The sequence below is a fragment of the Delphinapterus leucas genome, chromosome 2 (assembly GCF_059928025.1).
Source record: "Delphinapterus leucas isolate spDelLeu-1000000601 "Yukka" chromosome 2, BTC_Dleu_Yukka2, whole genome shotgun sequence".
In the NCBI taxonomy this organism is placed as follows: domain Eukaryota; kingdom Metazoa; phylum Chordata; class Mammalia; order Artiodactyla; family Monodontidae; genus Delphinapterus; species Delphinapterus leucas.
Genome location: NC_143130.1, coordinates 24,030,365 through 24,044,474, shown reverse-complemented (window position 1 = coordinate 24,044,474; position 14,110 = coordinate 24,030,365). Strand labels below are relative to the sequence as shown.

Sequence of the window (14,110 nt, the reverse complement as noted above, 5' to 3'; positions counted from 1 at the left end):
GATATCAAGCAATCTGTAATCCTGTCATTGCCTGGTCTCATCAAAATGCAAAGACGCATCTCATAACTTTTGGATGGGGGTCAAATTGCCCAGTGAGTTAATGCTCTTTCTGTTTACACGAATTCACCACAGCAAACGTTTAAGATTCAGAGTGCTCAGTTGTCCTTGTATAATCTGCTGTTATGAAAATAATGCAATCCTTTCTTTTTTAAAAATTATCTTTTTAAAATAAACTATCATGTAAGTAGTTAGTAGTTACATTTATAAATTCTTTGGTTAAACATGAAATTCAATCAAAGATTGCTTTTTGCTTTGTTTGGGATTTCTTACAAGGAGAAATATTTTAGTGCAAATTCACATGACCTAAATACTTTTACGTCATGCACTTTTCTGAAAGATTCCTTCCAGGTTTTCAAAAGGTCTTAGGGGCAATTCGCTGGCAGTCCGGTGGTTAGGACTTAGCGCTTTTACTTCCGTGGTCTGGGTTCAATCCCTGGTGGGGGAACTAAGACCACACAAGCCTCAAAGTGCAGCCAAAAAAAAAAAAGAAAGGGTCTTGGGAAGGGGCATCCGATGCTTGGGCAGATCCTCTTGCCCTCTCTTTCCGGGCACATGGGGGAAAATTCTATTTTCCCCACCTCCCTTGCAGTGGCAGAAACACGCCAACTGGAGGCGGAGTCAAGATTGCTATTAGGAGGACGCAAAATTCGCGTCTCCTCACAACTAGGGCACCTACCAGGCACCAGTGGGGGACCACGGACACCTAAGGGGACGGGAAGAGCCCTCAGTGACCAGGTAGGATGTGGGGCCTCGGGCGAGTGAAGGGGGAGGAGAAGTGGAGGCGGGACGGGACTGGCGCCCCTGAAGAGCGGCTGAGGGAGGGGAAGGGATCCCATGCCCGAAGCGGGGAACTGGGGAACCCCTGGGAGGGCAGAGGATCAAAAGGGAGCGTGGCCAGGTTTCCCCGGCGCACTTGGGCCCCCAGGAACCTGCTGAGATGCCGGGCCTCTGCCCACCAAGGCCCCCTCCAGCCACGTGGGTCCGGAGGGAGTGGGAGGGAGGGAAGGGGGAGCAAAAGTAAAGGCCGGAAACCCGGACCGGCACCCCTGAGGGGCGGCTGGGGGAGGAGAGGAGTTCCTACACCCAGCGGGTCCCACCCATGGTTAGGGGTCCAGCGGCGACAGGGGAGACTCTGGGGAAGACAGTGGAGGAGGGCCGTGAAGGAACGGAAGGGAACGGGGCCAGGGCTTTCCGTGTCCACTTAGGCACCGGAGCCTGTTGGGCTCCCGGGCCTAATCCTCTGCCCTCGGAGCCTCCCTCCTGCCGCACCCCTACACCCCCACCCAGAGCCCCACCTCTACACCCTGAGACCCCCTCCAATGCGCTGGGCCTAAACCCCAACCACACACCCTCGCCCAGGGCCCTACCTCCAAACTCCGGCACCCCACGCTCCAGAGGCTCTCCTTTCCACATGCTGCCTCTCCCCTTCCGCACAGGTCCTGAGCGGAGGCCCCACCCCCAGGGCCTTTTCCAGCTCTCAGGGTCCTGAGCCAAGGCCCCGCCCCATGCTCCAACGCCACCCCCACACGCATAGGTCCAGCCCCACCCTAAACCCCGCCCCTGCCTAAGTTCCACCCCTGCCTAAACTCCGCCCCCATAGCCAAGGCTTTTTTTTCTTTTCTTTTCTTTTCCTCTTTTATTTATTTATTTTTGCATCTTTATTGGAGTATAATTGCTTTACAATGGTGTGTTAGTTTCTGCTTTATAACAAAGTGAATCAGTTATACATATACATATGTTCCCATCTCTTCCCTCTTGCATCTCCCTCCCTCCCACCCTCCCTATCCCACCCCTCTAGGTGGTAACAAACCACCGAGCTGATCTCCCTGTGCTATGCGGCTGCTTCCCACTAGCTATCTATTTTACGTTTGGTAGTGTATATATGTCCATGCTACTCTCTCGTTTTGTCACAGCTTACCCTTCCCCCTCCCCATATCCTCAAGTCCATTCTCTAGTAGGTCTGTGTCTTTATTCCTGTCTTACCCCTAGATTCTTCATGGCATTTTTTTTCTTAAATTCCATATACATGTGTTAGCATACGGTATTTATCTTTCTCTTTCTGACTTACTTCACTCTGTATGACAGACTCTAGGCCCATCCACCTCATTACAAACAGCTCAATTTCGTTTCTTTTTATGGCTGAGTAATATTCCATTGTATATATGTGCCACATCTTCTTTATCCATTCATCCGATGATGGACACTTAGGTTGTTTCCATCTCCAGGCTATTGTAAATAGAGCTGCAATGAACATTTTGGTACATGACTCTTTTTGAATTATGGTTTTCTCAGGGTATATGCCCAATAGTGGGATTGCTGGGTCATATGGTAGTTCTATTTGTAGTTTTTTAAGGAACCTCCATACTGTTCTCCATAGTGGCTGTACCAATTCACATTCCCACCAGCAGTGCAAGAGTGTTCCCTTTTCTCCACACCCTCTCCAGCATTTACTGTTTCTAGATTTTTTGATGATGGCCATTCTAACTGGTGTGAGATGATATTTCATTGTAGTTTTGATTTGCATTTCTCTAATGATTAGTGATGTTGAGCACCTTTTCATGTGTTTGTTGGCAATCTGTATATCTTCTTTGGAGAAATGTCTATTTAGGTCTTCTGCCCATTTTTCAATTGGGTTGTTTTTTTGTTATTGAGCTGCATGAGCTTCTTATAAATTTTGGATATTAATCCTTTGTCAGTTGCTTCATTTGCAAATATTTTCTCCCATTCTGAGGGTTGTCTTTTCGTCTTGTTTATGGTTTCCTTTGCTGTGCAAAAGCTTTTAAGTTTCTTTAGGTCCCACTTGTTTATTTTTGTTTTTATTTCCATTTCTCTAGGAGGTGGGTCAAAAAGGATCTTGCTGTGATTTATGTCATAGAGTGTTCTGCCTATGTTTTCCTCTATGATAGTTTCTGGCCTTACATTTAGGTCTTTAATCCATTTTGAGCTTATTTTTGTGTATGGTGTTAGGGAGTGATCTAATCTCATACTTTTACATGCACCTGTCCAGTTTTCCCAGCACCACTTATTGAAGAGGCTGTCCTTTCTCCAACTTGAAAGAAAAAGTAACAACTGACACTGCAGAAATACAAAGGATCATAAGAGATTACTACAAGCAACTATATGCCAATAAAATGGACAACCTGGAAGAAATGGACAAATTCTTAGAAAAGAACAACCTCCTGAGACTGAACCAGGAAGAAATAGAAAACATAAACAGACCAATCACAAGCACTGAAATTGAAACTGATTAAAAATCTGCCAACAAACAAAAGCCCAGGACCAGATGGCTTCACAGGCGAATTCTATCGAACATTTATGGAAGAGCTAACACCTATCCTTTTCAAACTCTTCCAAAATATAGCAGAGGGAGGAACACTCCCAAACTCATTCTACGAGGCCACCATCACCCTGATACAAAAACCAGACAGAAATGTCACAAAAAAAGAAAACTACAAGCCAATATCACTGATGAACATAGATGCAAAAATCCTCAACAAAATACTAGCAAACAGAACCCAACAGCACATTAAAAGGATCATACACCATGATCAAGTGGGGTTTATGCCAGGAATGCAAGGATTCTTCAATATACGCAAATCAATCAATGTGATAAACCATATTAACAAATTGAAGGAGAAAAACCATATAAACATCTCATGGATGCAGAAAAAGCTTTCGACAAAATTCAACACCATTTAATGATAAAAACTCTCCAGAAAGTAGGCATAGAGGGAACTTACCTCAACATAATAAAGGCCATATATGACAAACCCACAGCCCACATCATTCTCAATGGTGAAAAACTGAAACCATTTCCACTAAGATCAGGAACAAGACAAGGTTGCTCACTCTCACCACTATTATTCAACATAGTTTTGGAATTTTTAGCCACAGCAATCAGAGAAGAAAAGGAAATAAAAGGAATCCAAATTGGAAAAGGAGAAGTAAAACTGTCACTGTTTGCAGGTGACATGGTACTGTACATAGAGAATCCTAAAGATGCTACCAGAAAACTAGTAGAACTAATCAATGAATTTGGTAAAGTAGCAGGATATAAAATTAATGCACAGAAATCTCTTGCATTCCTATACACTAATGATGAAAAATCTGGAAAAGAAATTAAGGAAACACTCCCATTTACCACTGCAACAGAAACAATAAAATACCTAGGAATAAACCTACCTAAGGAGAAAAAAGACCTGTATGCAGAAAACTATAAGACACTAATGAAAGAAATTAAAAATGAGACAAACAGATGGAGAGATATACCATGTCCTTGGATTGGAGGAATCAACATTGTGAAAATGACTATACTACCCAAAGCAATCTATAGATTCAATGCAATCCCTATTAAACTACAATGGCATTTTTCACAGAACTAGAACAAAAAAATTCACAATTTGTATGGAAACAAAAAAGACCCCGAATAGCCAAAGCAATCTTGAGAAAGAAAAACAGAGCTGGAGAAATCAGGCTTCTGGACTTCAGACTATGCTACAAAGCTACAGTAATCAAGACAGTATGGTACTGGCACAAAAACAGAAAGATAGATCAATGGAACAGAATAGAAAGCACAGAGATAAGCCCATGCACATATGGTCACCTTATTTTTGATAAAGGAGGCAAGAGTATACAATGGAGAAAAGACAGTCTCTTCAATAAGTGGTGCTGGGAAAACTGGACAACTAAGTGTAAAAGAATGAAATTAGAGCACTTCCTAACACCATACACAAAAATAAACTCAAAATGGATTACAGACCTAAATGTAAAGCTAGACACTATAAAACTCTTAGAGGAAGACATAGGCAGAACACTCTATGACATAAATCACAGCAAGATCCTTTTTGACCCACCTCCTAGAGAAACGGAAATAAAAACAAACAAATGGGACCTAAAGAAACTTAAAAGCTTTTGCACAGCAAAGGAAACCATAAACAAGACAAAAAGACAACCCTCAGAATGGGAGAAAATATTTGCAAATGAAGCAACTGATAAAGGGTTAATCTCCAAAATATATTGAGCTCATGCAGCTCAATATCAAAAAAACAAACAACCCATCCAAAAATGGGCAGAAGACCTAAACAGACATTTCTCTAAAGAAGATATACAGATTGCCAACAAACACATGAAAAGATGCTCAACATGACTAATCATTAGAGAAATGCAATCAGAACTACAGTGAGGTATCACTTCACACTGGTCAGAATGGCCAACATCAAAAAAACTACAAACAATAAATGCTGGAGAGGGTGTGGAGAAAAGGGAACCCTCTTAGTGGGAATGTGAATTGGTACAGCCACTATGGAGAACAGTATGGAGGTTCCTTAAAAAACTAAAAATACAACTACCATTAAGACCCAGCAATCCCACTATTGGGCATATACCCTGAGAAAACCATAATTCAAAAAGAGTTATGTACCACAATGTTCACTGCAGCACTATTTACAATAGCCAGGACATGGAAGCAACCTAACTGTCCATTGACAGATGAATGGATAAAGAAGATGTGGCACATATATACAATGGAATATTACTCAGCCATAAAAAGAAACAAAATTGAGTTATTTGTAGTGAGGTGGATGGACCTAGAGTCTGTCATACAGAGTGAAATAAGTCAGAAAGAGAAAAAACAAATACCATATGCTAACACATATATATGGAATCTAAAAAAAAAAAAATGGTCCTGATGAACCTAGGGGCAGGACAGGAATAAAGACACAGATGTAGAAAATGTACTTGAGGACATGGGGAGGGGGAAGGGTAAGCTGGGAGGAAGTGAGAGAGTAGCATTGACATATATACAGTACTAAATGTAAAATAGATAGCTAGTGGGAAGCAGCAGCACAGGACAGGGAGATCAGCTCGGTGCTTTGCGACCACCTAGGGGGTGGGATAAGGAGAGTGGGAGGGAGACGCTAGAGAGAGGGGACACGGGGATATACGTATGCATATAGCTGATTTACTTTGTTATACAGCAGAAAATAACACAACACTGTAAAACAATTATATTCCAATAAAGATGTTAAAAAAAAAAAAGAAACACGCAACTGATTCTGGTCAAGAGGTTCTGAGCAAAAGCCTCTTCTGTGCTAGAGTATTTAATTGCTGATTCAAGACCCTGCAGCCCTGCTCATCCCCTACAGGGATAAACCTTGAAGCACCATGTTGAGATGGCAGCCCTATAAGAGGGTGTGGGATGACTCGTGGGACAGAGCATCCACTGACTGTGCTCCAACAGTGTGAACCATTTATAAACAGTTACTGCATTAAGCCATGGAGTTTTTTTCTTTTTATTGGAGTATAGTTGATTTACAATGTTGTGTTAGTTTCTGCTGTACAGCAAAGTGACTCAGTTATACATATATATTCTTTTTCAGATTCTTTTCCATTATGGTTTATTACAGGATACTGAATATAGTTCCCTGTGCTATACAGTAGGTCCTTGTTGTTTATATGTTTTATATATAGTAGCGTGTATCTGTTAATCCCAAACTCCTAATTTATCCCTCCCCCTCTTTCCCCTTTGGTAACCATAAGTTTGTTTTCTTTGTCTTTGAGTGTTTATATTTTGTAAATAAGTTAATTTGTACTATTTTTAATGCTACATACAAGTGATATATATTTGTTTTTCTCTGACTTACTTTACTTAGTATGACAATCTTCAGGTCCACCCATGTTGCTGCAAATGGCATTATTTCATTCTTTTTTATGGCTGAATAATATTCCACTGTATATATGTACCACATTTCCTTTACCCACTCATCTGTCAATGGACACTTAGGTTGCTTCCACGTCTTCGCTATTGTAAATAGTGCTGCTGTGAACATTAGGGTGCATGTATCTTTTCGAATTATAGTTTTGTCTGGATATATGGCCAGGAGTGGGATTGCAGGATCATAAAGCCATTCAGTTTTTGAAGTGATGGGTCACCTCACTATAACGTAGCCCACTGTGCCCAGTATTTCTAACCAAATTTTGCATAACTTTCGAGCTGCTATATGCTTATAAACGTGCCCACAAATCCCAGGAACAGGCAGTATGTGAGGTCTAGAATACTGCCGCAATATTTTCTAAACATTTTCAGGAAGATATTGGTCAAGACATCAAAAGGCCAAATGCATTCAGAAAACAAAATCGCACCTGAATCAAGATCTCCATTACGGTCAGCTGAGCTCTGATGTTTTTCCAAGGGTGAAGACGAAGGGTCCCGCATGCTAGAAGCTGACACGCTGTTCTCCATTCTTAACAACTATGGATTGTCCTCTCTTAATTCATCCTGAAGGAAGAGTTACCTAAGGGCAACAAACAACAACAGAAATCAGGGCACTGTAATTGTATTCACTCGTTTTTCAACTCTCCAAAAATAACGGTGTCCCATCAGAGCTGCTACCATTTCATTACAACAGGCAAAATGCAATGTCATGTAACAGAAAGTACCAGGACTGAAGACTAAAGAGCACATACCTACACACGGTCAACAACAAGGTCACAGCACAGCAGAAGCATCCACTTTCTACAGGTCATCATCACCCCTAAGATGGACACGTTTTTCACCAATAAATAGAATCGATGTGCCAACCCCCAATCTACCTTGGCAGCGTTGGCAAGACACTCCACCACCCTGCTTCTCCCTCCTCTCTCGTTGGATGCTGTGAAGCAGGAACACGCCCCCACCCCAGCATCCCCACACACAGGTAAGGTGTCCGCGGTCTCACAGGTGATTCGTTACCAAAACCAGTTAAAGAATCAATGCTTGCAAATAACGTGCTTTTTGACCAACTGGACTTTTCCTGTAGTAACATGGCTATTTCACACTTACAGTCTGATAGAGTGGGTGGGAAAACAGGTAAAATTATAGCCGGTTCTCACCGAACCCTATGATCTAGTTTGTGTACATCACAGCCCATGAAATACCCAGACACAGTCATTACTAAGGGTCAGCCACTCAGGACTGGTTTGCCAAAATAAGGACCTGATTCCTGCATTTCACTCTGCAGGTGGGAGTAGGCACTGCAGGGTTTCATTCCAGGAAGGGAAATGATCAGGTTTGTTTCAGAAAAATCATTTGGGCAGCTGCATGCCAGACAGATGGACAGACAAGGGGAGGCTGAATGGAAACAGACTAAGAACAGAAACGTGCCAACTGGTAGGGCATCCCATGATTAAGACAAAAACTGACAAATTACTACATAGTAGTTTGTAGCTCTTAATCCCCTACCCCATCCCCTCTCCCCACTGGAAACCACTGGTTTGTTCTCTACATCTGTTAATCTCCTTCTGTTTTGTTATATCACTTTGTCTATTATATTTTTTTAGATTCCATATATAAGTGATAACATACAGTATTTGTCTTTCTCTGTCTGACATACTTCACTAAGCATAATACCCTCCAGGTCCACCCATGTTGTTGCAAATAGCAAAATATCACTCTTTTTCATGGCTGGGTAATATTCCATTATATATCTATTTTAAAGCCATATGTGGCTAGCAGCTGCCGTAGTGAGCAGCTAGACCACTGCCTAGGCAGGCAGGAGTTTATTGTATTTGAGTTTGGAACATGTCCTAAATCATCACCAATTCTTGGCTCTCTTGAAGGTTGTAGTACAGCGAGCTAGTTAAAAGAGAAAATAGGAATTTTAAAACCTAAGGAACTTCAAAAGGAGACTGAGCAGTTTCTCCATAATATTCCACAAATCTTTTATCACAATCTTCCTAATGTAGTAGGCTTTCAGTGAATGTGCTGGTTTTCATCAATTTCAAAAGAGAAATAGTCTTAGCAGCTAAGTTATGTTATACTATTATTGCTTTTTTCATTCATTTACAAATTCAAGAAAATCATTCCACCTCAAAATGTAACCAGGCAGAAAGTTTTTCTTCAAGGAAAAATCTATAAACCTAACTATTAGTAAATCAGTCAAGCCCTTATTAAAGGAGGAAAAAAGTTTACTTTTTTCAAGTTTTTAAGATTCCTATTGATTCAACTCTATCCATCTGCCTCTAACTAGATACTATAAAAAGGTAATCGGTGACTATAAAATAAGATCAATTTAAATGCACCAGACCCATCATTTTAAATAGAAGTCAAAAGCAACGACATAAATACCAAAACCCCACATTATTCTGTAAGGGCAAGTGGCAAGGCTCTGTCTACCCCCAGGTTGCAAAAATGTATTTATTTTGGCAAATGACATGTCACCGTTCGTCTTCTTGGCAATGTTTACTTTTTGCCTTCCCATAAAAGGTATACAACTTTGTACTCTCTTTAGAAGCCTTGCAAAATAAAATTACAAAGGAACAAAGTAAAATCACTTGTAATTCTAACACCCAGGGATAATCTCTTTTATTTTTATAGTATCTCCTCCTGATAGCTTCTCTGTGGGTTTTTTTTTTTTTACTTCATATGGAATTTAGAATTTTAATTCATTTTCCATTTAAACATCACATAGAAAGCATTTTCCCCACATCATTAAAATTCTTTGAAAACCTGACTTGAAATGATTGTATGACTTTTATTATAATATGAACAGGTTGTTTACTTACCATTCCCCTACTGCTGGCCATTAAGTTGTTTTTTTATTTTTCACCATTATGAACACTGTACCATGCATTCTCACATACCTCACATCCTTCCCACATTTTAACTTTGTTGGTATTTTTTATGGATTTTTAAGAGCTCTACGTATCTTATCCCACAAAACTCTTGCAGGTATTTTCCCCAATTCTCCATTTAGTGGGTCCTTCTGATATATGTACGGAACGTGAGCTGTTTTTTTTTAACTTAGTCCAATCCATAATTCACATTATTTCTTCTAAAAACTGTATTCCTAAAATGTCCTCCCCCATTGTAAGATACCAGAAGTTTAACTTCCCTAGGGTTTCAAGTTTTACATTTTTAACCTATGTCCCCATATGTTTATGCTCAAATACTTTGTGCGGTGCAGTTCTGAGCTGACCACATCCCGCAGTTAATAATCCATTCCTACCCCATTGGGTTTTTAATACCCTGTCTTTACCATCCATGAAATTCTTACATGTACAAGACTGTGTTTCTACGCACCAAACTTTCCTTTAATTTTCAGAAAAGTCAGCAAAATAGGAACTATGACTGTTTATACATTCCCCCATCCTTAGTTCAGCAATCACTGAACTTGGGGCCATTTAAGGTAGGTTTATAAAGGGGTGACAAAGGTTTCGCGTGGCCTGGGAACCCAGACTCATGGCTTGATCATCACACGGCATTCTACTGCGCACAGAATGTACCAGAACCTGCACACAGGTAGAAATGACCGTGCACCAGAGGCTGTTAAGCATCTCCCACCCCAAATTTCCATTTCCTCCTTTGTGTGCAGGGAGGACCAGCTAGTTAACCAAAATAAACACTGCCGGGCCATCCTCGAAGTGGCATGTGGTCGCACCGCTCTGTTCTGGCCAGTGGGAAGTCTGCGGAGCGAATGAGTTCAACCAGAAGGTCACGCGCTTTGGTGGAGGGGTGGGCCTTTACCAGTCACCCCCAGAGCCACCTGAGGTCACGCAGAGGAAGGCCCCACTGGTGGCAGAGCTTGGTTCTGCCATCAGCTGCAGACGACTACTTCAAGAGAAATAAGCTTCTATCTTGTTTACTCGGCTCTATCTGACGGTCCCTGATACACAGCCAATCCCAAACCTCAACAAATACACCCGAGAAGGACCACGCCCCTTTGTAATAAGGTTGTAATTAGGAGGCTTGGATTGTACTCTAGAACTCAGGGTGTTCTCTAAGTTTTTCATCAATAATGCCAAAGGCTGCCTCTGGTTTATTCTGCACCACCACCCCCCAAAAAGTCGCAGTTCACATTAAATCCTGACCAAGGTGCTTAAACCTCGAGGAGAATGAGGTCTGTAGGAAATGAAAAAGGATCCCCACGCAGTGGGGACTCACCCCCATGAGCCTAACTTCTAAAGAAGTCGGGGGTCAGCATTGCCTTTAATGTCATCGACTATTTCAGGGGTTCTCAAAGTTTAAGGAAGAGCAGAATCTCCTGGGGGGCGCGTATCAAAACTCAGACTGCTGGGCCCCCTGCCCAGAGCTTCTGCTTCAGTAGATCTGGGATAATGGCTACTCACCTGCTATCTCTACTCAGGTGATGCTGATTGCTGCTGGTCCAAGGACCACATCCTAAGAACCACTGCTTTATTAAAGGAAGCCTTTTGCCTGGGTTGCTTAGAGAGAGAAAAATAGTTCCTCACCAAAATGTATCTATCATAAGTACAGTAGAGCACATAATATTTCTGCAAAGTCATTTAAATGTGGGGAGAGGAAGGTTGGGTTTTGTAGAAATGGTTTTGCATTAAATAACGTGCATTAGCTTTGCATTATAAATCATTTTCCTTATAGAATACCTGTTCCCTGAATTCCATTGTTTTGCAAAGTCAAGATTTGCTTTACCATCTGCCTGAAGTCAGGTGAGCTTGTTGTCCGTAAAAGTTCGATAAGAGTTACAGTACCAAGAACTTATTGTGTTGATTGTTTATGGCAGAGCCATTCTCTTCGTGCAGCAATGTATCTGGACAAATTATTTTTTCCCGGCCTCAGTTTTCTCAAGAGTCAAGAGGAGATTGGATCACATCATCTCTAGGAACTCTTTGTGTCAGGTCCCTCATTCCTAGCAGATACTTTCCCCAGCTTTATTGAGATATACTAGACTAGCAGGTGATTTCTTATATCAGTTATGTCTGCATATAATTTCAAAAGCCAAACATTCTACAAGGCTTGTACATGATGCACCCCTCCCCCCACAAGAAAAAGAAACAGCAGTCTCCTGCCCTTCTCCTCCTTGAGGCAATCACTTCCAACTCTTTTAGCGGATTGTTTTGGCATTCATCTCATCTCTGAATAACAGCTTACTTATTAATTGTGCAGTTTTTGTCTTTATCAGGTGATACTCTACCACTCACATCACCTCTCTCTCTTTTCATATATATGTGTGTGTGTGTATACATACATATATACATCCTCCTAATAGGTATGATCCCATTACTATGGCTCTATAAAGACATTACAGCAGATCCATGTGGTGCACTATGATTACTTTTCCTTTCTCACCCAAGTTTTCCCTGGAGTTAATGATGGCCTTGTTTCTTCCATGACCTTAGCTTTCTACATACTTTTCACCCTTTCAAAGCCAATTTTTCCATTCACTGTCTAAATCTCTCGATAAACTGAGATATATAGGTATTTTCTTAATTTCATCTTGAAGTAGTTTCTACCAAGGCTTTCTGTTCTGCTCTAATCTAGACTAACTGCCTTCTATGCCTGGTAGCAGGTGTTATCCTGAGATCTTTCTTCACTTCTTTTATGAGATTCTCCTCTTATTCTGTGTCCCAGGTCTTCCTCACTTGGTTTTCTCCCACCTTTTGATGGAGCACATTCTTCAAAAGGTTCCTAAGAAAGGATTTAGTAGAAACATGTGCAGCCTTGCATAAAAATGTCTTTAACCTGTTCTCACGTTTTAACCCATAGTTTAGGTGGGTAAAAAATATTCTTTACCATATGATCCAGCAATCCCACTCCTCAAGCATATATCTGGAAAAGACAAAACTCTAATTTGGAAAAGATACGTGCACCCCAATGTTCATGGCAGCACTATTTACAATAGCCAAGACATGGACGCAGCCTAAATGTCCATCGACAGATGAATGGATAATGGAGATGTGGTACATATATACAATGGAATACTACTCAGCCACAAAAAAGAAAATGAAATTATGCCATTTGCAGCAACATGAATGGACCCAGTGACTATCATACTATATGAAGTAAGTCAGAAAGAGGAAGGAAAATATCATACGATATCACTTATATGTGGAATTTTAAAAAACGATGCAAATCAACTTATTTACAAAACAGACTCACAGACATAGAAAAAAAACTTACGGTTATCAAAGGGGAAGCAGGGGGAGAGATAAATTAGGAGTTTGGGGTTAACAGATACACACTACTATATACAAAATAGATAAACCACAAGGACCCACTATATAGCACAAGGAACTATAGTCAACACCCTGTGATAATCTATAATGGAAAAGAACCTTCAAATATATATAAATATATATATGAATCGCTCTGCTGTCCACCTGAAACTAACACAACATTGTAATCACCTAGATGTCAATTAAAAATCCTAAACTGGAAAAACATCCTCTCTTAGAATTGTGAGGGTTCCCCACATTGTCTTCCAGCTTCCACTGTTGAGAAGTCTGGTCCCATCCTAATGACCAGATCCTCTGATGTTCTGAAATTTCACAATGAGGTACCAAATGGTGATCTACTTGTGGCTTGGGGGCTCTGAATGACTTCCTTCAAGATTGGAAACTATTCTTCAGTTCCAGGATATTTCTTGGAATTACTGCCAATTTCCTCCCCTCCGTTTTCTCTGTTCTTTCATTCTAATATTCATTCCAATGTTGAATCTCGTTAATCCCCCTCATTTTCCCTTTTATGCCCCTTTACTCTTTAACCTACCATCTAGGGTATTTCCTTGAATTCCTCTTCTAGCTCTTCTATGGAGTTTTACAATCTAATTTCAAGAGGCTCTTTTTAACTCTTTGAATATTCCCTTTTTCCATCCTACCTTGTTCCATAGATGTAAAATCTTCTATTATATCCCTGAGGCCATTCACGATTTTTTTTTTTGTAAGATGTTTCTTCTCCCCTTTGTAAGAGCAGGTACTTTTCTCCCTTGGTTAGTTTTGGTCTCTACTGTTTTATATTAGCTGCCTACCTCAGAAGTCTGGTAATACTTTGTGGTTTCTCACGTTTATGAGTGGGGAATGAAAAGGCTGACTGACATCTCAGTGCGCAGGGGTGAAGACTGTACACCTTGGGAACCACTGCACAGAGACCCAGCTGCGTCCTTCCCAAAGGAAACCCCAATGTGTCTTTAAGTCTTTGCTCTTAGGTTGGTCAAATTACACAGAAGAGGATTCTCCCATATGCTAACACGAGGGCTGGGAGGGGGTCTCCCGCCTACTGACACTGGTTTAGAAGGGAACAACCCAGAAACACAGTCAT

The 14,110-nt window shown here is 41.1% G+C and overlaps 1 protein-coding gene across 1 annotated transcript in view; it reads right to left on the bottom strand.

Annotated features, from left to right (window-relative positions):
* The window catches only part of SFMBT2 (Scm like with four mbt domains 2), a 209,663-nt gene that overhangs the window by 181,947 nt on the left and 13,606 nt on the right, over nucleotides 1-14,110 (bottom strand). Inside the window, exon 2 of the mRNA XM_022580255.3 lies at nucleotides 7,201-7,352. Within this exon, the coding sequence (XP_022435963.1) occupies nucleotides 7,201-7,300 (100 nt within the window). The 5' untranslated portion in view covers nucleotides 7,301-7,352. The remainder of the gene's footprint in view (nucleotides 1-7,200; nucleotides 7,353-14,110) is intronic.